The sequence below is a fragment of the Protopterus annectens genome, chromosome 9.part0, assembly GCF_019279795.1.
Source record: "Protopterus annectens isolate FY-2018-M chromosome 9.part0, PAN1.0, whole genome shotgun sequence".
Lineage (NCBI taxonomy): Eukaryota > Metazoa > Chordata > Ceratodontiformes > Protopteridae > Protopterus > Protopterus annectens.
The window spans coordinates 1,153,494,127-1,153,518,222 of NC_056743.1; the positions used below are offsets into that span (position 1 = coordinate 1,153,494,127).

At 41.6% G+C, this 24,096-nt stretch overlaps 1 protein-coding gene across 1 annotated transcript in view; it reads left to right on the plus strand.

Annotated features, from left to right (window-relative positions):
• RNF20 (ring finger protein 20) overlaps positions 1-24,096 on the plus strand; it is a 1,863,764-nt gene that overhangs the window by 348,102 nt on the left and 1,491,566 nt on the right. The window contains exons 6-7 of the mRNA XM_044084026.1: positions 5,907-6,025; positions 7,550-7,696. Coding sequence (XP_043939961.1) covers positions 5,907-6,025; positions 7,550-7,696 — 266 coding nt within the window. The remainder of the gene's footprint in view (positions 1-5,906; positions 6,026-7,549; positions 7,697-24,096) is intronic.

The window sequence follows — 24,096 nt, forward strand, 5'->3', positions numbered from 1 at the left end:
TATGGTAGGTACAAAACTGTACTTTTCTGCATCTAAAATACCTAAATGTTATAAGAAACAGAATAAGCAACTAAAATGCTACAAGAATATGCTTTTATTTAGGCAAAAAAGTTAAGTTCTAACCTTTGTACTGACCGTGGGTATGTGTCGGCCTGTAAAATCTGATGTCTGTACCAAACATGTCCCACTTTGGCCATTTGAAAAGGTGGCAACCCTAAGCAGGAGGCAAATTTCTTTGAGTATTTGTTTGTTAGGATAAGAGAGTGGTATAAGAGGGTCGGCAGTAAGAATGTGGTGACTAGAATCTTTCTTGCAGTATCTGTAAGAAATCCGTTGATCCTATAAAGGGAGCCTAGTTTCTGGTGTCTAGATTTAATGGTGTGCAGTATATGGTGGTCATATTTGAGACTGTCATCTATTATAGTACCTAGAAGTTTGCAGTAAGTTTGTTTCATTGACAGTATTTGCTGACTTTATGGTAAAAGATTGCTTTTGATTGTTGGCAACATTTTGAGATGAAAAGCATTAACTTAGTTTTCTTGGGTTTGAGTGAGAGGTATGATTCTTTGAGACTGGTTTCTGCAGAGGATAAAGTTTTTTGGGTAATGTATTGGAGCTTATTTATTGTTGAGGCCGCACATATTAATGTTGAGTCATCTGCATACTGAACTAAGCTATCATGGTGAGTGGAGGTGTGGAGATCATTCCTAAATTTATTGTATAGTGGAGGACACAGGGCAGAACCATGAGGGAGACCTGTAGTAACTGGTTGAAAGGATGAGTAGGTTTGTTGCCTTCCAGATAGGTAACTAAGGAACTACAGCAAAGAGTTATGTGAAAGTCCTATTGAGGAGAGTCCAATGAGCAGTTGCTGGTGCAAGACTGTATCCAATGCCTTTGACAAGACTAAGAACATGGTGGACACAAACAGGCCATTGTTTCCATGTTAGTTTTTATATTGGTAATATAGTAGAGCAGTAGTCATGCTGTGTTGGGACCTAAAGCCTTGTTGTGTTTCTGGGAGCAGGTTATTTGTGGTTAGGTATTGCATCAGCTGTATATAGATGCATTTCTGCAATATTTTGGAGAGGGGGAGAGAATCACTATTGGTCTGCAATTAGCAAACTTTGTAGATGTGCCACCTTTGTGCAGTGGTATGATGTCAGAATTTTTCCACAGGGATGGAATGGATCTTTCTGCTGTGGACCTATTAATTAGTATGGACACAGGGAAGGCTATGACTTATGCAGCCATTTTTAGGTAGCCTGATGGTAGTTGGTCTTACAGCTACAGGAGTAGTTTTTAGTTTAAAGAGCGATTTCCTTACAGGCAAGGTAGGTACTGGATGAAAATTGAGCTGTGGGTGGTTTTGATTGGACAGGGGTACAGTGAGGGGGGACAGATGTGTTGGTGTCTGAGAGATAATACTGATTGTATAAAGTAGGAATTAAACTGTGTGGGGATAGTCTGTCATATCTGTTTTTGGAGAGGGATAAGTGGTCTTGCCAGGGTGGAGTTCATTTAGTGATGACCAAAAAAGTATTGGGTTGTTTCTATGTCTTGTAGGTTGCTATACTATGTTTGCTAATACTGTTTGACAAGAAGTTTTGCAAGGTTTCTAAGATGTTTAAATTACTGGAGGATATTTTGAGTTCTATTTTTATACCAATTTTTCCAGGCTTTATCCCTTTTTGTCATGATTTTTTTGTTTCCTTTGTCAGTCATGGTGCAGGGTTGGACTTGGCTCTTTTATTACATAGTGGTACTAGATTATTTAAGGTCTGAAGAATACATTACTAAAGTGTTCTACAGCATTGTCTAGTAGCATTGTTCTAAGTACATTCTAGTTATTTTTTTAATGTTTCATTGAAAATATCTTTGCTGAAATTGGTTGTATTTTATATTTGATCTAGGTTGTGATTTCTAATAGCATATGTTGGTATGTGGTCACTTATGCTGAGAGGCAGTCTACTTTTGTCAGTTTGTTTGTAAGAATCCAATCTAATGTTGAGTGCCTCCCTGAAGATTTACTGATGTTAGTAGGTGTGGATATTAATTGTCTGAAGTTGCACAAGTTTGTGGATTCAGTGAAGGTAGTGGAATTTGAGTTGCCAGTCTAAGTCTCCAAGCGTTAGTTTCATGGTTAACTTGGAATGTCCAATACAGGATGCTTTCAGCAGTATCAGTGTCATTCCCTGGTGGTATATACATGGCTGTTAAATATATAGTTTTCATGTTTTAATCCAAAGTGAGCGCTTTCGTAGCTCAAGGCTACATCAGACATCGTCTGATGAAGTAGCCTTGAGCTACGAAAGCGCTCACTTTGGATTAAAACTTTTATGTTTTTAGTAGCCGTGGTCTGGAGCCTCCTTTTTTGCCTCTACACTGTATTTCTAATTTTGGAGGAACAGTTTGCCTGCACCACTTTACTGGTATTTGCTTGTTCCATAGGTTTCCTGTTGATTTTTAGGAGTGTTAGTAGCTCAGCATTATTAAATGTGGGTATTTCCTGCGGAAGTGAGGTAATGGTTGGGGAATTGTAATGGATGATTGCTACACCATCTGCACACTTGTCTGTCATGCCTGAGTATATTGTATCCTCGGGGGGGGTCTCTGGTGACTTTGGTGACTGTTAATGAGTCTCCATTGACTGCAACTCTTTGGAAAAAATAATACATATGTCTTACCTGCTATGTGCTGCTATTGCAATGAAGAGTATGTACATACACTGTAAAATAATGCTGAATGCTCTATTAATATGTATGAGTTGCTGTCTGTGTGCTGAATGTTTTACATGCTATAAATAGTTCTGAGCTTAACTTGCTGCAGTTACTGTATAGTGTATGCAACATGGTGATCCCTGTTTTTGTAGTATATTTTTAAACACAGCTCATTTAAATGTATATAATGCGGAGCTTTTCACCTTGGACTTCGCTGAAAGGGGGGGGGGGGTTGCCCTGTCAGACTTTGCCAGTAAACAAAGGTAAATGAATAGACTAGATAGAGAAAGCTGAATACTGTTGAAGTGAAGTACTTTCATAAATTTATTATTGACTGTGTTTGTGCACCATTTGAGGCATATTGACATTTAATCATGTTTCTGTGAAGAGAAGTTGGGACGCAGGCAGTGAGTATTGTTTTTTGTGGTCGTATTTACTGTTATCACTTTTGGTTTAAAGTGGTGACCTGTAGTAGCAGATTTATGTTTTTTTTATGGGCAGGGACGAAGGAAGAATATGATTTATTTTTTGAATATATTAACAGGTCTATGAATTTTTTTTAATTTACTACTGAAACAGGGATGCTATTACCTTTCTGGATGTTCAAATTTTTAAAAACAGTTGCAGACAGATTTGAATCCAATGTACACAGGCAAGACACTTTTTCAAAGAGTTATTTGTATTTTACTAGTAGTCTCCCACGGTGGAAAAAGGGGTTTGATGAAGGGACAAGGCAGTAAGATTATCACATATAATATCACAGAATGATCAGTTTGAAGGGGAATATGTGAAATTAGGAAGTATGTTCAGTAGAGGATACCCTGACTAATTGTTGTGACATGATGAATGAGGTCAGGATTAGAAGTACTGATTTTTACCCCTTTGTTATGATATTCCATTAAGACTTTTTTAGAAAAAAAATAATGGTCAACAGGATGGGGTCAGTTATAGCAAAGCAATGGTACTTCCCTTCAGAGAAGGTACTAATGATATTAAGGGGGCTATTTCCAAGAAATGGGCATTTGTTTTTGGTCCAACAGGTTTTATTAACAAGGTTGGTAAGGAATCTGTATTTGTACACAAACAAAGAAAAATTATAAAATTAATGTTAGACTATGACAGCAAAAAAAAAAAACACTTCCAGCCCTCGTAACAGTAACCAAGGGAATGAATAAATGTGGAAGATGTTCCCAGTCTATTTATTTTAAATAGTGTTGATGTTACGATTTCTTCATTTCCGGGGGTGCTGAATTGTGAAGGGAAATGCAACTGTGGCACTGTTGCTGTGGTTTATTTAGCTACGTGTCTGTCTTGTACTGGTTTCTATATAGGCAAGACAGAATGAGCTTTGAGAACAAGAATATACAAACATGTTTATGCTATTATAAAGGTTGCACCACTAATGCATTATGTAAGCATTCACAACAACGTAAGATTTAAAAAAATTGTATTTTGTATTTTTATTGTTGGAAAAGGTTTCACAATCTTAAAAATGGGGTAACTGGAAAACTAGATTAGAGGCTAGGAAATATTATTGGCAGACATTAAATACTGCCAAATTCACAGGATTGAATGATTATAAAACCCATATGCTATTAATAGATATACAATCTGCTAAGATGTGTGATAACTTTTTTAAAGTATTATATGTTTTATGAATTTGGATTTTAAATGTTTTTTTTTGTGTAGATTTTGTTTTTCAGAGAATAGATTTATTGATATTTAGGTTGCATGTTTTTTTTAATAGATGTAATACAAGTTTTAGAGGTTATGCATGTTATTGTTCTGAGGAAGTTCACAGAGGGGAATGAAATCTCTTAATCTTCTTAAATTACTTTTTTTAGTTCTTGCTCATTATAGCCAGGTGCCTTATTATTAAAATGTTTTTTATTGAAATTAGCTTTGTGGCTCTGTCCCTCTGTGGTTCTGTCACACTTACAAGACAGAGGAAAAAACGCCAAGCTTCCCCTCGGCAAGGGACACATCCACCAAGATGTGACAGAACCACAGAGGGACAGAACAGGAAACAGTGTTTACAAGCAGCCTTCTTACACACACACACACACACACACACACACACACACACACACACACACACACACACACTCATGATCATGGACACTTTTAAATGTTATTCACTTGAGAAAATGACAAAATGAGTTTGAATTAATATACTTTTTGTAAAATTAAAGAAAACTCATCTGATTCTGTCACATTCCTCGCAATGCAGCGGAAAAAACGCTGATCTTCCTGATTGCGTTTTTTCCATTATCTAGCCAGTTTCCTTCTTGCTGTGTTTATTGAGATATGTGACAGACTCAGAGAGACATATATTTTACTTAAAAACTGAAAAGGAATAAAATAAAAAGTAACTTTAGGCTTTTCCTGGTTAGGGGTCGGCATAGCGGAACTCTGGTCCGCTAACGATTGGCAGTGGATTTTTATGGTGCAGAGTTGCCAGCCCGACACCCAACCTTCAAAGATGGCATGAAGCATTCTTTACCTAAAATTTTTTTTTTTATATTTTTATTTTATTCTTTCCTCCTAAAAAGGAATAAAATACAAATATAAAAAAAATTAAGCAAAGAATTCTTTTTATTTAGTTGCTTAAAAATTAAAAATATATAAAAAATATTTTTTTAATCAAGAATGGTTTATTTAGTTGCTGTCAGACTAAAAAACAAGGAAGAAGAGTGAAAACTTTGCAAAAGAAAACACTGACAAGCTGATTTCAGAAACGCATTTGAGGTTGGTTTTGCTGAGTCCTCCTGCTACCTCAGTAACAGATAACTCAGTACTTCTCTTGCAGCTCATGTAAAACAAAAGCAGAAAACTTAACAGATCACTACAACAAATCACTTTAATTATTCAGCAAGTGAAATTTTTGATAAGGTCTTCTTAATGACACAGGATTTTCATTAGATTTTCTGTTAACAGCATGCTTTGTACAAATGTGTGACTTAGTCATTGACCCCTTCTTTTAACATTTTTTTGGCTAGCTTAAGTCAAAGCTTTGTAATTCTCATTTGCATGATATCCGTTATCATGGTAAGGATGAGGTAGGTAGGTTGTCATGTCAACTGAAATGGCATGAATAAATCTAATTTGGTTATTAAATTTTACTGATAAACACTGGGCCCATTACGATTAGTCTCCAACGTGTTTTGTTTGTTTATTTTTGAACAGAAACTTCACAGGTAGAAGAGGGTGTAAATGAGCTAAATGCTGTACTACAGCGGGAGAATCCGCGTCTCCACCAGATGACAGATTTCTTGGAAGCAAAACATGCAAGAATGTCAGAAGAGGTACTAGTTTTATTCATGGGCTTATACACCTGTGTGTTAATCTTTTTTCCTTTTATTTGCATGGTTGTCATGGCATTTATGTAATGCAGAAATTAGGGTTTCCAGACTCCTCTTTCACTTGGAAAGAATTGAACAAGCCAAACTTTTCATAGGTGTACTAATACTAAGAAGTGATCACATTGATAGGGCACATAGAAAAGTCTCATCTTGTTCAGTGGCTATACAGTTTTATGCTCATCTTGTATCTGAAACTCATTTGCCCACTCAAATTGATTGACAAGTGTTAAGTATGTTAGGTGGTCATTTTGTTGAAGTGCATTCCATAGTTTTCTTATGCACCTGTTGTGCATAAACATATGAATTTGTACCTACTTTTTAGCAGCTTTCTGTTTTATTTTCACTATAATTAGTTTCTGAGTTACCTTTGTTATATAATGGAATTTAGTATTATGTGTCTACAGTTTTTTGTCATGTTTTTGAGGTATGCTTTGCTGGCATGTCCCGGTGATTCATTTTATATTTTAATTCTTGCATTTGCTGTGTTTGAATTTATTTGCAATTTTACTGTCACATTTTCTGATGTGCAGGTTTTTTTTACCTTTAGTAACAGATGAGGCTAAAATATCTTGATTTTAGAGATGAACAAATGGCATTGAGGAGGTTTGAATCATTTTGCAGAACTGCTTTGTATGTGTGTTCAGTTTTTGTGATCCCCAAGTGCCATTTTGGTGGCTTAATGGAGATGGAATGAGGAATGTTGAGTACCAGGTACAGAGCAACACATATGAAGGTTTGTTGTTTTGGTGTCCATAATGCCTCTGACTATTGAATCAGAGTAATAGAGTGAAGAAATCAATGTGGGATACCTTTTTCATTTGAAAATAACATTTGCTGTAGAACCTTATGAGGAGCAACTTCCAGTGGACTTTCTGTTAGGGGGAGGTTATTTCGAGAGCTGCAGAACCCACGGGTACCTTCTAATACTGGCAATTTGGTAATATTGGATGGAAGCAGTAAAGAATGGGAGTGCAACAACGTGGAGCCAAAATACTTGAAATGCCACTGATGAAAAACTATATAAATTGGAATGATTAATGCTTTTGAATATGCTACTGACCTTTCCTCATCATGCCTATATTGGCAGGTGTGCTGGGTGGGTGTGCATTGGGTTCAGCATGGGGGCATCCCTTTGCTTTTGCAGAAGATTTAGAATTTCAGGTAGCCCCACTCTCTTGACAGCTGCTTCTTCTGGTCAAGTTCCCCCAAGCTTCATTGGAGCTTCCTGCCAGGTTTCCAGTCTACCTCCGTGTCAGTGGTAAGATGTGTACCATTGGGACATGCCCCCTCCCCACCACAGAGAGATGAGCTGGTAGGTCATCACTCGTTTGCCTCTCCATCCTACCCTGTGATGCCTGGCCTACTAGTAAAGACTGGGTTGTTAAGCAGTAAAAACGGATGCTGTACGCTATTGAAAAATGTAATTGAAGTGAATCATTAACCCCTTTTTATTATGCTCTATGTAAGTTTTCAGAGCTTGAACACCGAGTGGAGACTGCAGATTCTAAAGTTTTAGCAATGGAAAGAACACTAGATGATCTTCAGTGGGATGCAGACAAGATACGAAAGCGGGAGCAGAGGTTGAATAGACACCTAGCAGAAGTGCTAGAAAGGGTAATTTTTTCTGTTTTAAAATGTACACGTGTATGTATATGTATGTATTGCCATATTGCTCAGACACAGCTCCACGTGGTCCTGTTGAGTCTTTCTGGCTACAGAGAACTGAAAAAAGCGACTGCTTTCCTGATTAAGTATCCTGCTGTTTTTTTGTATTTGTTTTACCTTCTACTGCTTACCTAGAGCAAGCTTTAACTGTTTTTATAGTTATTTACTGCATTTTTTATTATCTGCACTTAAAAGTACATTTTAGTCGAAATTAGTCTAATTCAAGTGGAAAAGTGTTTGTTTGCTGTTTAATTTAATTGTTTGGCTGCCCACTAAAGTGTGCTAGCCTGTACTACTGACTTACTGCCTTTTCTGCATTTAGCGCGGAGTTGCCACTAGAGCACCATCGGGCAGCGCCGGTTAAACTATTTCTGGCTCCGTAAAGTCTGCTCTTCATTTTTCCCTTAGAACTGCTCTACTTGTAATCTAAACAGTCTATTCTCTATCTGTAAAGCTCAGCACTTGTTCCTAAAGCATTTTTTAGTCAGGTAAAGCACTTCCATATTATACAAAGTACTTCACTAGCTTAAAACCCCCTTGAGTACCCACTTCCCTATAGGTCCTTTCTGACTCAGTTACACAGCAAACTTTTTCATTTCTTCTAGCATGTCAAAGGGTCAGTTGCTAGCGTCCTCTCCTGCTCATCTGGTGAATCTGGGAATATTAAGGCAATGTTACAATTGCCTCATGTACACAGACAACCCTCTCCTCCTTCCACAAAACACAAATACATGTGAGAGATGCAACTATATAGCCAAACTGGAGGCTGAGCTCTCTCAACTCAGGACTGGCAAAACCAGACAGGAGGAGAAGGTAACCACACACACCATAAACCCAGACTCACATTGAACTATCACAACTACAAATCAAACACATAAACACACAAAGACATACTCTGAGGCACTGATCAAAAATCTACCAAAACAGCAGAGGCCTCCAAAGCAGACACCCAAACAACTGCCACCTCATGACATAACACAAGCAACACATAGATCACAAAGTCAGTGTGCAAATCAGTCACAGCCCTTGAGGCCAAACACAATGCCAGACACACTTGTCATAGGTGACTCCATAGTCAGACACACTGACGTCCCACTCACCAGACTGAACAAGGAGAGGGTCACAGTGAGCTGCCTGTCTGGCGCTAGAATCCGCCACATAACACAAGCACTCAGTTCGCTCCACAGCAAGTACAAGTATGACTCAGTCATTGTCCATGCCGGTGTGAATGACCTGAGACGTACCTCCCTGGACTACATGAAAAGAGACATAAAGGAGCTCTCAGATTATGTAGCCCAGGCTGGTATGACCCTGACCCTGAGCAGTATCCTACCTTCAGCAAGAATGATGCCACAATACAGAGACAAAATGATCAGTTTTAATAATTGGCTTAATTTCTGGTGTCATTCTAAGGGGATCCAATGTCTGTCTGCCTGGAATGACATGCTTGACAAGCCACGCTGCTTCGCAAGGGACGGCTTGCACCTGTCACCCCTGGGTTTCCGGATATTGGCAAAGGCTCTTGCCACCCCCATAGTGCCTTTTTTAGACAAGGCTCAAATTCTAAACCCACCGCCCTAGAAAACAATAATGGAAAAAAACTAAGGGTAATGCTGCTCAATGCCAGAAGTCTAAATCTCAAGATGCACGCCCTCAAAGCCCTCCTCAGTATGGAGAACATCGATGTCTGTGCTGTGACTGAAACCTGGTTCAAGGCTCCTGAGAGCACCCCGGCACTATCAGGTTTTACCTCATATCATGCGTTCCGGCCCCAAAACCCAGACCGTACCACAAAAGGAGGGGGTGTATCCATATTCATCAAGGATACCCACACCTCCAGGCTGGTGGCAACTCACGAAGCAGCAGAGACCATTCAGGTGCAATTAACCATAGGCAAAACTGCTCTACAGTTTGTAGCATGTTACAGGCCACCCTCTCAAACTCAGGAACCCCACACAGCCTTCCTGAAGACACTGGAGAGTATAAATGTCTCTCCAAACACCATCATATTGGGTGACTTCAACTACCCAAACATAGACTGGGAACATTACTCAAGCCTCAATACCCTAGCCCAAAGGTTCCTGGAGTTCATAAACACAAATTTTATGGAACAACTTGTCACCATTCCCACAAGAGGTGAAAATATACTAGACCTGATCATCACAAACATGGGGACAAAATGCTCCACACCGGAAGTATATCCCTCATTGGTGAGATCAGACCATAAACTAATCTCACTGGAGGTCCACATCCCGCCCCCACCCCCAACAAAAAAGACCACAGTGAAGAACTTCTCAAAAGCCAACTTCACACTTCTTAAGACTGGTGTGGTATCCTTCAAGGCCCCTGAGCCATTGGAAACCACAACCCACGCTGCTGAATCCCTTACAAATGCTTTCTACGAGCACCTCCAGGATTGCATGGATCAAGCAATCCCAAATAAAATCAAGACCCTTTCCACCAAAGGCAAGCGCCCGATCTGGTGGACCCCAGCCATAAACAAACTTTACAACAAGAGGAGAAAGCTACTACAAGATAGAGCAAAATCCCTAAAAGGGAAGACATCTCTGATCAATACTAGTAAAAACTACGATCACTCATAAAATCATCCAAGGCCAACTTTGAGAGAAAAATCGCCAAGGACTCAAAAGACAATCATAAGGCCTTCTTTAGCTATGTTAGAAATCTGGGTGGAAACTCCCAGATATGCTCAGAATTAGTCCAAAATGATACAAAAATCACTGAACCCACAGACATTGCAAACATACTGGCAGACAGGTTCAGTGAAAATTTCTCCCCCCCCCCCCCAAAAGGAGAAATATCTATCCCAGCAGAGTGTAGCCTCCCAATCATCTCAAATGCCCAGGTGAGAGCTGCTCTCTCTAAAGCTAAAAACACAGCATCAATGGGACCGGATGGTGTCCCGGCTGTGTGCTACACGAACTCAATGAGGAACTAAACCCACACATAAGGCTGCTGTTTAATCTTAGCCTTACCACAGGATACGTACCCAAAGAGTGGCGTACGGCAACTGTGGTCCCACTCCACAAAGGCGGTGCTTCTACGGATCCTGGTAATTACCGCCCCATAAGCTTAACAAGCCTGGTCTGCAAAGCTATGGAGAGGATCATAATGGAACTCATAAATAAAGACATAGGGGACCTACAGACATTGGATCCTACCCAATTCGGCTTTGTCAAGGGCAGATCATGCCTCTTTAACTTGGTCGACTTTTTTGAAACCGTCACCAAGGCCATTGATGAGGGTAAGGCAGTTCACACAGCCTACCTTGACCTTGCAAAAGCTTTCGACACAATACCCCACTCGGGTATCATAGAAAAGCTCACCAGCTTAAATGTAAACCCATATGTCACAAGATGGGTTGCAAACTGGCTCAAGGACAGAACCCACAGGGTTAGAGTTGCTGGTGCCATGTCAGACTCCAAGCCGGTCACAAGCGCTGTCCCACAGGGCTCAGTCCTGGGCCCCCTCTTGTTCGGCATCTACTTTTCAGAAGTGCAGGCAAAGATAGGAGGATTGTGGCTGAGAAAGTTTGCAGATGACTGCAAACTGGGCGCCATAGTTGAAAATCCATCAGACACAGATATCCTTCAGAGAGGTCTCATAGAAACGGATAACTGGTGCCAGAGCCATGGCCTTAAGCTAAACGCCAAAAAATGTATAGTCATACCCTTTGGTAAAAACAAGGTAACCCCAAGTTACCACATAGGTGGCAATCCATTAAGCACAGAAGAGGTTATCAGGGACCTGGCGACCCAAGTTGACAGTAACCTTTCTTTTGACACTCACATTGCCAAAGTGGTTAGGAGGACCTTCTACATTGCCCACCTGATTATGAAGGGAATCACATCCAGATCAAGGGAGGTCATTGTTCCCCTGTACTCTTCACTTATCAGACCAATGATTGAGTACAATGCCCCATTCGGAATGTATCTTACCCGACACCTGCAGCAATTGGAAAGACCCCAAAAGTTCCTCACCAAAAGGATAAAGGGCACAAAAATATGCCATATGCTGCCCGACTGAAGAAACTCCAGCTCTATTCAGTCGCATACCGCCTGCTCAGAGGTGACCTGTGCCTGACATACAAGGCCATGTCCAACCCGGAATTAATGGACATGCTCCACCTCAAAAATCCAAATCCACCAGAGCCACAAGAGCAAGAGACTTAAACCTCAACACGGATATAAATAGGACGTGCTGGAGGGACAGGTTCATCACCCAGAGACTCCCTATGCTGTGGAACAGAATCCCGGTCCATGTGAGACAGAGCACCTCGCTGGCTCTGTTCAAGAGGAATCTTGACCAGTGGATGGGAGATCGTAGGTTTACCCCGGGGATCATCTCTGTATCACTGCTGGACAGAGGCACGGCAAACTAATGGGTATAGTATTCTTCAACCTAAGGGGTGGTGAAAGCCACACAACTCTGGCTAGGCTTATAAATGCCCTAGGGCAGATAGCCTAGTATGAACCTATATATAGATGTGTGTATGTATATGTATGTATCTCTCTCTCTCTCTCTCTATATATATATATATATATATATATATATATATATATATATATATATATATTTATTGCCTCACATTCAGTTGAATGTACTTTGAGGTTAGCGTTCAGTGGAGAAGGAGAGATGCTCAGAGTTGGTATTTATAATTAGTAGGTGGTTTTTGAGGTGCATCCCCACCATGTGAAGGCTGTGTGGGATTAAACCCCTGCAAAAAAGCTTATTATTTTTTGTTTGTTTGTGTGTTATTCAGACCTATGTTAATTTGATGTTTTTTAATTTTTACGTACGAGAGTCTGTAGATATATAAATAAAATAACAAAAACTGCCAAGTCTCAGTGGACAGGAACTGAAAAAACAAATATCTTGATCCAAAACTTTAAGTTAAGTGCTTTCATTCCACTTTGGTGTGGAACTTCATCAGAACTAATTACATGAAGAACTTCCCTAATTTAAATACTTCAGATCTGTTCATTTGTTCTTCAACCTGTGGGTCCTCGGATCCATATTGGATCCGACATGGCCACTTTTTCCAGCTACGACTCCAAGCTCCATGCTCCTCCCCTTACCCATAATGCCCCTGTCTCCCTTCTCCCTTCAGATCTTGTTTGCTGCCTGAGAGGAAGCAGCGCGTTCCGAGCTCAATTGCAGTTTACAGTGTACAACTTTAAAATGTTAATACCTCTCTAGCTCTCCTTGTTTCTAACCTTTTCTGTACCTTCACGTGTTATTCATAGTTGTTTTTCTGGTAGGCTTTTCGGTCTTCCTCCCCTCCTTTCTTGTGTGTGTGTTTTTTGCTTGTACAGGTGGAGGCATGGCAGACACCCCAATGCCTGGGTTCAGTGTGTGGCCATAAGCTTTCCCTGGTGGATGGCCAGACTGTGTGTGATTTGTTTTGGAAGTGGCTCACCTGCAGTCCCCCTTTCTTATTTGCGCTGGGTTTAACCCCAGAGCTCTTAAGGACAGGCAGGACAAACTCATTGTCAAGGGCCTGTTGCCCTCCACTGCTGGGACGGACGTCCCACCTTCTCCTGCCAAAGCAGCAACTGCTGCTTTGTCTTCTCCTTCCTTGGCCTCTGGGATTCACCTCACCTGGGAGGGGATAAGGTCAAGAAGGATTGGCCTTGCAAGCACTCCCTTGACCACTTTTCGGAGGCCGCCCCCCCCCCCATGAAGACCAAGCCTGTTTCACCTTGACTCAGATCCCTGAGGTTATCGTTGGCCGGTCGCCCCCTAGGCCCTCTCCCCACCAGCTTTCCCACCCCACTTCAGCGGCGTCCTCCCGCTCCATCCGGAGCCTTTCGGAAGCGGAGATGGACAAGATGATGGGGAGATTATCTGCACTCAAATCCAGATGGGGGTCTTGCCAGGGCCTTTTCCCACTGGAGTGGACACCTTCCAACCAGTATTCAGACCTATTGCTCCTTCTCCGATCCTACCCATGGTTTTGGAGCTGTTGGATCCGAGGACGGTCTGAGTCGAGGGGTAGGTGCCGATGGTAGCATATACCTCGACGCCAGCCAGTGCCTTGAGTGTGTCGGATCCGAGCTCTCGGAGCTGTAGCCTTGGGGTCAGATCCGAAGAGGTGTTTTCTGCTCCAAGCTTGTCAGAGAAGCATTCCTCTCAGAGTCTCTGCTCCTAGAGGCTCGACTCTGACTCCCCGGTCGGATCAGGGGATAGCGACCTCTGCCAATTCAACCCAGGAGATCCATTCCCCCTTTGTATTCGACGTGGTGGAGAGGGTTCTTGCAGGGCTGAGGCCTCTGACTATTTTGTCCGTCCAGACCCCTTTGGTTTTGAGTGTAGGTCTGACCATCTTGCCTTCTCAGCGACGGCCCATAGCCGTAATGGCCCAGGATGTTCTAGTCTTGGAGCAACCTGCTTGCAAGACCTCTACAGAGAGCCCTCCTGAGGAGCCTCCTCCCCCCCCCCCCCGCAAGTGTACGTGTAAAAGGAGGTGTTTGGACTCCCCTCCAGAGTCCCTCACAGAAGACATGGACCTGGATGCAGGGAATGGTTCCCCAAGGTCACCCCTGAGGATGTCTCCTTTGGAGACATAATGGAAATCCTCTGCCAAAGTGGGGGGGTGGTCTGCCTCAAAACCAACCTCTGACAAGTCTGTGTTTCTGGAAGCATTCGGCTTGGGCCCGTCTACCTCTTGGGTGTCCCCTCCTACCAATCCACTCGTGGATTTGATTACATCTATTGCATGGAAGGAACTGGACACCATAGAGCCCATACCCAAGCATCTGGATAAGGTCCTCAGCCTTCCCGCTGACGAACTACATTGGCACAAGGGGTCCCCTGTAGATGCTATGCTGATGGCGGCCACCAAGAAGGAACTCGCCCAAGAGTCCATCCGCCTGACAGAGTCGAGGACGTTGAATCACTTTGGGAAGAGAGTCTATGCTTCAGCGACCTTCTGTGTGTGGGTGCTGAATTACATGGAGCATATTTGACTCCAGAGAGATCTAGTCAAGGAAGTCAGTCAACCCCAGGGTCCATGTCTGCAGAGGACAAGAAGACGTTCGATGCCCAAATGGCCATCCTAAAATCTGTAGCCAACACATCCATATGTTTGCTCTCCCATGCCACAGAGGGAGCCGCACGGGCGGTGGGGTCCAGAGTTGCCATCTGGCATCACGCCTGGCTCAGCTTATGTCAGTTTTCGGAGCCCTTCAAGGTGTCTTTTTTACCAATGCCCCTTTTGATGGTTCTTTCCTCTTTGGGAAGACAGTCCGAGAAACTTTAGTCCAGAGTGGGAAGGACGGGAAGACACTGTCTGCTGTTGGGGTTCTACTTCTCCCTGCCTCAAAGTTCCTTTCCCAGGAACCAATGAGGCTAGAAGATGTGGCTCCGCAAGTCTCGGGCATTTTCTCAGGATGCTCAGGGCTCGCTGTCCCCCAGATGCAGAGGGGGATACGACCGATGCCACCCTAGAGGCAGAGGGGGTCCTAGGCATTTTGGGTCCTGAGAACCTTTCTCTGATAAACACGGCCAGCAACCCTGAAGGGTTGCCTGGCTGTCCATCTCTGGAGGCAGTCAGGGGCCATTTGTGACTTCATCCACTAGCATGGGAGTCCGTCACTACTGATCAGTGGGTGTTGAGTCATATCCAGAGGATATTTCATTCCCTTCAAGGATCTGCCCCTTTCAACAAAACCCTCCCCGAATGTTCCACCTATGCAGCAGGAGGAAGCAGTAGTACAGGTAGAATCACTACTGAGAGAGAGTCATCTAGCTAGTCTCCCAAGAACAGTACGGATCCGGGGTTTCTTCCAGGTTCTTTTTAGTGCCAAAAAAGACTGGGGACCTCACACCAGTATTGGATCTGTCCCAGCTTAACCTGTCAGTAACCAAGGCAAAATTCCTGATGGTTACAATTCAGTCTATCCTGCCTTATCTACAGGACAGAGACTGGATGTGCTCAATCGACTTTCCGGATGCGTACTATCACATCAAGATGCACAGGCGCTCCCGGAGGTTCCGTCACTTCTGGCTGAGAGCCAATCATTACCAATTTTGAGCCCTCCCCTTCGGTCGCACCACAGCCCCCTGGGTGTTCACCAAGGTTATGGCAGTGCTAGCGGCTCACCTGAGACTTCAGGGCATTCATGTCTTTCCATACCTAGACTATTGGCTCCTTATCGCCCCCTCAGAGAATCTACTATGTTGGACCAGGGACTCCTTCCTTCAGTTAGCCAACAAATTGGGCTTCACAATCAACATGAACAAGTCTGCCCTCCAACCGGTCCAAGTTCTAGATTTCATTGGGGCATGGCTGGACACGATACAATCACAGCTGTTCCTCACTTCAGACAGGTTATGCAGCTTGAGACTACATGCATTACACATCCTTCAGAACCAGTTACCAACAGCTGAAGCGGTGTTAAGAGCCTTAGGTTCTATGGTAGCGATGGTAAATCTTCTTCCTATGGCATGTCTTCATATGAGAGTTCTGCAGTGGACTCTAGCAGTACAATAGTCGCTATTAGACCTTCCTTTGTCCTTTCCACTGAGGATTTCAAAAGCATGCAGGGGGCTCCCTTTGGTGGTGGATTCAGTCCCCAATCTCCTCAAGGGGCATCCTTTTCAATCTCCTTTACCCCAAACCATGGTGACCATGGACGCCTCCCTTCTTGGTTGGGGGGGCATTGCTCGGGAAGGACGGTCCAAGGCACATGGTCCCCTTCGGAGACCTATCTGCATGTCATTGTTCTAGAGCTGAGAGCGGTTCTTCTTGCGTTGCAGTCCCTCCATGCTCATCTTCCTTTGGGAATGATTGCATTTCAGACGGACAACATGTCAGTGGTCTGGTATATCAACAAACTGGAGGAACCAAATGTTATCCCCCATGTCGAGAGGCCATGAGAGTATGGGAATGGGTGATCTCCACCGGCCGCTTTCTGTTGGCAATGCACATCCTGGGACCGTCCAACATCTTAGCGGACAGGCTCAGCAGATCCATCCTGATGCCTTACGAGTGGTCTCTGAAACCTTTAGTAGCGAAGCAGATCTTCCTAGAGTGGGGTCATCCTTGCTGCGATCCCTTTCTCTCCTTCCAACATGAAATGCAATGAGTTTTTCGGTCTGAACCCCCCCACCGGGGGAAGTCCCCAGAGACACTTTGATTCATGCTTGGCCTTTCGGGCTTCTTTATGCATATCCTCTTCCCCTCATGTGGATGTTTCTACAGAAATCCCGGAGGCTGGGGAGCACTGTGATCCTCATCACCCCATTCTGGCCTCGACAGGTTTGGTTTCCTTTACTCTGGTCTCATCTAGTTGCTCCACCATGGACCTTAGATCAGGTTCCGGATCTGCTGTCTCATCCCTCGGGGATTAATCACCCAGATCTGGACAGTCTGAAGCTCATTGCTTGGCTTCTCCGGTTCCCATGATTCTTCGGAATCCCGGTTTGTCATCTCCTGTTAAGTCCATTTTGGTGGCGGCTCGTATATCGTCCACCAGAAAAGTTTATCACAGTAAATGGAAACGTTTTTCTATAGGGGCCATTCAAAGGTCTTTGGATCCCTTCACTGCACAGCTTTTGGCGGTTTTAGATTTTCTAGCCAGCATCATTCATCAGAGTGTTAGTTCTTAAACGGTGAAAGCCCAACTAGCTGCCATTTCTAATTTTCATGTGGGGGTAGACATGTCTTCTTTGGCCTCTTCTAAACTTTGTAAAACCTTTCTCAAAGGTGCCTTTCTTCTCAGACCCCTGGTTAAGGAGCCCATTCCCCCGTGGGACCCCACATTGTTGTTGCAGGCATTGGTTTATCTTGTGGCTTCTGTGGATCTACAGTTTCTGACCTGGAAAACTGCCTTGATTGCCATTACATCTGCTAGAAGGGTGTCGGAGCTTCAGGCTCTTTCTATTAAAGTACCTTACATGATCTTTCACAAGGATAGAGTGTCGCTACGCACTAACCCACCCTTCCTTCCTGAGGTAGCTTCAGAGGCCAATATTAATCAGATTATTAATTTACCAGTATTTTTTCAAATTACCAGAAAAGGGGAATACAGATTACATTTATTCGACGTGCATAGGCAATTGAGGTTTTATCTGCACAGGACTAAATCCATCCATAAGTCTGATCAGCTTTTTATGTCCCATGCCAAGCCCTTCTTGGGTATACCTGTCTCAAAAGTGACTATTGCTGTCTGGATTTCACAGTGCATTGGCCGAGCTTACTCAGATAAAGGTTTGTCTCTTCAGGAATAGTGAAGGCTCAGTAGCCTTTTGGTCTAGCGTCTCTCTGGATGATATTTGTAAGCTGCCACTTGGGCCTCATCCCACACTTTTATTTCTCATTATAAATTGGATTTGGTCACTAGAAATAGAGCATCAATTGGTTCTGCTGTGCTCTGGAATATCCTTCCAAGAAGGCCTCCCAAGAGTTTGGTAGCTGGGGACTGTTTCCCACAGGTTGAACAAATAAAGTAAACTGCTTCAGATAAAGAAGTTATGTACTCACCATAACGTTCCATCTGAGTAGTTCTACTTCATTTGTCTTCAACCACCCCCCCCTTCCCCCTAACCTTATCCATTGGAATATGACATATCCTTTGTTCAGGACAGTTATTGCTGGGATCTTTGTTTCTGTCAGGGCTGAAGTTCTTGCGATTTTTTTTTTTGTGTTTGAGGATAAGGTGTTATTTGGTCGGGTATCTGAAAGTCAATCTGAGTTGAGAAGGGAGATGGGGGCATTATGGGTAAGGGGAGAAGCATGGAGCTTGGATCTGTAGCTGGAAAAAGCGGCCGTGTCAGATCCGATATAAATCCAAGGACCCACAGGTTGAAGACAAATGTAGAACTACTCAGATGAAATGTTATGGTGAGTACATAACTTTTTTTTATTTTATTAGATTATTTTCAGTAGTTTTTTAGATTCCTATAGATATACGTACTTGTGAGTGAGTGTGTGCGAGTGTGTGCGAGTGTCTCTAATGTTCACCTGTGACCCTTGAGATATGCACACACATAAAACCATGGCAAACAGATCACCTCTGAATTACCACTTATGTAAGTATTGACTTTTGGAGGTTGCTGCTTTACTTAACTTGTGTAGCTATTAGGTTCATAGGTTCATACTAGGCTATCTGCCCGAGGGCATTTACAAGCCTAGCCCATCGTTTTGTGGCTTACGCCACCCCTTTAGTATGGGGAACTATACCCATTATTTTGCTGTGCCTCTGTCGAGCAGTGACACTGAGGTAATCCCTGGGGTATATCTGCGATCTCCCATCCATTGGTCAAGATTTCTCTTGAACAAGGCCAGCGAGGTGCTCTGCCTCACATGTACCGGGATTTTGTTCCACAGCATAGGGAGTCTTTGGGTGATGAATCTATCCCTCCAGCACGTCCTATTAATAGCCGTGTCGAGGTTTAAGTCTCCCGCCCTTGTGGCTCTGATGGATCTAGATTTTTTGAGGTGAAGCATATTCATCAAATCTGGGTCTGACATGGCCTTGTATGTTAGGCAATTTTGTAATTTTATGCTTCATCTTAAGATGAATTTAGTTTTTCGAAGTCTTGCAGTATAAGCGTAATATATCGGTAAGAGAATGTAATATGGGTCAAGAAAAATGCTAGAAATACTGATTGATACTGTACCAATAATTTGAGATGTAGTCCCTTTTTTTATGCTTTTTTTTTTTTCTTTTAACTGTCCATCATTGCACATTGTAGTGTTGTAGAGCTTCCTTTTAACTTGATATGTAAAAAGTATTTCTATATTGCACTCCCAGTGCCATGTGAACAGGTGCATAATTTCAAACTGTTGATTTCACCTTTTGTGGATTTTCTTTTCTTATTTTGTATTTGTAATTTATGGCTTGATGCATTTGTGTTGTACCCTTTTCATGTTGCCAGTCTGTACATGGGGTTATGATGTTGCCTTCCTTTGCATCCAGCTAGCTAGAGTATTTTAGCAGTGATGAATCCATAACTCAGTGCTGCTACTGTTTCCAGGCAGTGTAGAGTGAGAGCTTCACTTTTCAGACATGCTTATTAAGATGTCTTCCTGTTTTCTTTCTCTTTTGTCTGCGTTTTTTTTCAGAGTAATACATTTTCTAGTTAATTCAGTCATGTTGTTTATTCAATTGTTATACCTTGTTGAGCATAGCTAAATAATAAATGTGATGTCAATTTTCATTCTGTCCTTAACTGATAGGTTTGGATCCGATCCCTCGGATCTAGCTCAGCCATTGCTAAAGTTTGTGGCAACCTAAAACTCTCAAGCTTTTCCCTTATCCATAATGTACCAACCCCAAGTACCTCAGATATCGTTTGCCACTTTGTGAAAGACGTTCACTTTTACTTTTGATTGACTGTTAGATGAATGTTATTTTTCAAAAACCTAAATATTTCCTAACATTTCTTGATTCTACCCTTACCCTTTTGTGTAGTCAGTCCTTTCTGGGATACTATTGTTAGTATTATCTTTTTCTTTTATTAATATTGTACAGGCATGCATCTTAAATAGTATTGCTAGTATTAAAATCGGATTACATTTTTATTCATTCTCAACTTATGGGACCTGTATCCGACCTCGTATCTGACTAGGCCATTACTACAGCTTGTGGAAGCCTACAAACTCTCGAGCGCTTCCCTATCTGCACTGTTTTGGTCCCCTCTCACCTCAGATCTCAATTACTGCTTTTGCGAACAGACATGGTTGCTGATGGCTGTTGAGCGTTTTGGGTGGTAGTGTTTTGTTTAGATTATACCCTTTTTCTCTGCTATTTCTAGTCCTTGCTTCAGTGTAAACTCTCCTGATATTCTCTCATGACCTTTTTGGTCCTCTTAGTAACCAAGTCTTGCCCTCTATGTCGAGAAGCTCTTAGAGTGTGGCAATGGGCAGTAGTCTGCAGTTACTTTCTGGTGGCAATGCACATTCTGAGAAAGTCCATTCTGATAGCAGACAAACTCAGCAGGTCCATTCTATTATCTCATGAGCGGTCCGTCAACCATAAAGTGGCAAAATAATTTTTTTTCAATGGGGGTCAGCCTTGCTGCAATCTTTTTTGCATCTCCTCTGAACAACATATGTAGCAGCTTCTTTGCCATAATCCCCATGGCGGGGGAGTCGCCTAGGGATAATCTTCTCCATGATTGCCCCCCCCCCCGGTCTGTTATAAACCTATCCCCAACTTCCTTGTTCCCCAGATTCTTACAGGAGGCAGCCGTATTGAAGAGCAGAGTAATCCTCATTGCAAAACACACCAAACAGCCAATACTTCTCCAGTTATTCTCCTTTATTGTCAACGATCTGGTACCTCGGCAGTTCGCCTTCAAGGATCACAACTCACTGCAACACAGCAGTGGTTTTATATATATCTCATTAAATCTCAAGCAATTAAACAATTAATCAATTTAATTTCAGTGAAGGAGAAAATCTTATAAATTTTTAAAGTGATCTCATTGAGACTACACATTTTATAACAAGAATAAATAAACAATTGAATAATAAGGATAAATATACATTTAACTCATTATTATTTGCACAGAAAAAACACCATAACAATAAATATATTCACATATAACTTATAAATATAAACATAAATATAATATATATTCTTAACATATTCAATGAAATAACTTAGTATATATTTTAAACTCATTAAATGCCCAATTCTTGATTTAAACCATAAGGTTTTAAAGTGTTGAATTTCAGAATCATCCTAGTCTCAAATTCTAGTAATTTACTAGATACATTGTCTCCCCTATAAATGAAAGGTCTACCCAAAACACTAAATCTTAAACTGTCTGATTTTCCATCATGAGCTTCAATGAAATGTTTAGCAACAGGACTGAATAAATTCAAATTTCTAATGTCCTTCAAATGTTCCAAGATTCTTACTCTAACCATTCTCTTAGTTTGTCCTATATACCAAATGTTGTTACAACTGCAAGTCAGCGTGTACACAACACCAGTAGATTTACAATTAAAGTAGTGCTTGGGGGTATGGTTAATTTGATTAATAGATCTAACATTAATCACTGTGTCACATAAGCTGCAAGATCCACATCTAAAAGTTCCCACATTAACAGAGTAACATTTTCCTTGAGTTAAGAGATTATTGTTTAATAATTCCTTCAATTTTTTTCCTTTTTTATATGAAAAAATTATATTACGAGGAAAAAGCTCACCTATGGATTCATTCTCACTAACCAAATACCAAAATTTTTTAATCAAAGATGTTAATTTCTTGGAAAAAGCTGTGTATTTGGCTACAAAAAATATTTTTTCTACATCTCTTTCCATTCTCATTGGATGTTGAACATCCGTTTCAAACCATATGAAATTCTTTTTCTTTTTTACAACATTATCCATACTCTTTAAAAGTTGCTTTTTATCATACCCTCTTTCCAATAATCTCAAATAAACTTTATTTAACTCATGATCTACTTCATAATCTATGCTAGTGTGCTGATAGATTCTTTTGAATTCCCCGTAAGGCAATGCTTTTAACAAATGTGGAGGATGCATGCTGGTGGCATGCAAAAACATATTGACAGAAGTGCTTTTTCTGAAGGGTCTAAATTCAATGATACTATCTCGTTCAAGTAATGTTAAGTCCAAAAAATTGATTTCATTTCTATTGACCTCATATGAAAAGGAAAGATTATGTTCATTGTTGTTCAATGATTCAAGAAAATCAAAAATTCCAACAAATCCCCTTTACATATAAAGATTAAATCGTCAATAAAATGTTTATACAAAACAACTCTGTTTGAAAAAATCAGTAGGGTAAATTAACTTTTTTTCAAAAGAATCCATGTAAATCACAGCATAAGAGGGAGCATAAGCTGCACCCATTGTAGTCCCTTTGACTTGTAAAAAGAACTCATTATTGAACATAAAATAATTGTGGGTCAAACAAAATTCTAATAAATTTATCAAAAAACTAGTTCTGGGACCTTCACCTAACATATTAAGTATCGACTCAAGTCCCCACTTGGTGTTAATATTCGTATATAAAGACTTGACGTCTATGGTCACCCAGTAATAGTCACTATTCCAACTAATTTTTGATATTTCATTAATTAATTCTTGAGTATTACAAATGTGAGCACTGACCCTGTTAAGATAAACTTTTAACTGAAAGTCCAAGAAGATATTAACATTTTCCAAGTAAGAGCCTACCCCAGATACTATAGGCCTACCAGGGGGCTCAACTAAATCCTTATGGACCTTAGGCAGTGCATATAATACTGGTGTGGTCGGTGCTTTGATGTACATTTTTTTAACATCAGCTTGCGAGAAGAACCCTAACCGTTCACCCCTTTCCAATAAGAATAACAACTCCTCATTGCACCTTACTGGCCTCAGCATGTGTGGTTCCCCTTTCTTTGGCCTCTCCTACTGTCTTCACCTTGAATTCTGTATCTGACTCCCAGACCTTTTGTCCCATCCTACAGGACTGATTCAACCAGACCTTCCTAACCTCAGACTGTGGTTTCTCCAGTACTGTTGATGGCCAGGCAAACTATGCTTTCTTCCCCAGTCCGTTCATTTCTTTTATCCCATAAGCCTTCTACTCGGAAGTTGTACAAAAGCAAGTGGAAAAGGTTTGTTTGTTGGGCGGAGCAAAATCATAGAATCCTTTACATCTCCTCCATATGCAGTCCTTTGAATTTCTAGCAGAATTGTTTAACAGAGGAGCAAGCACATCTACTGTTAAAGTTCAGCTAACAGCAATTTCAGATTTCCCTGTGGGATTACACAGTTCTTCCTCGGCTTCTGCAAAAATTTGTATAGTATTTCTGAATTGTACTCTCTTGATAAGATCTCCCTTTAAGGACCTTTTCCCTCAAGGGTTTTAACTCTAGTACTGCAGGCGCTGACTCGGTCTCCCTTTGAGCCTGCTGCCAAAGTGATTTACAGTTCCTATCTTGGAAGACGACCTTTCTTGTTGCTATAACTTCAGCCAGGAGAATATCCAAACGTCACGCTTTATCCTCCAAACCCCCTTACTTGGTGTTTCACAAGGATAGGGTTACCTTAACGGACCACTGCTTCCTTTCTGTCAAAGTTGGTGTCACAATTCAGTGTTACTCAGACCATTTATCTTCCAGTATTCTTTCCAAATTTCAGTAACAAAGGGGAATTCTTGCTGCATTCATTTGGATGTCCATAGACAGTTAAGTTACTATTTGCATCGTACAAAGGATCTCAGGAAATCAGACAAACTTTTCATTTCCTTTGCACACCATAGGTTGGGGGCAACCAGATGGATAACTGAATGTATTTCTTTGCTGTATGCAAAATTGAATGTGCCCCTCCACAAACCCATAAGAGCTCATTCTACTAG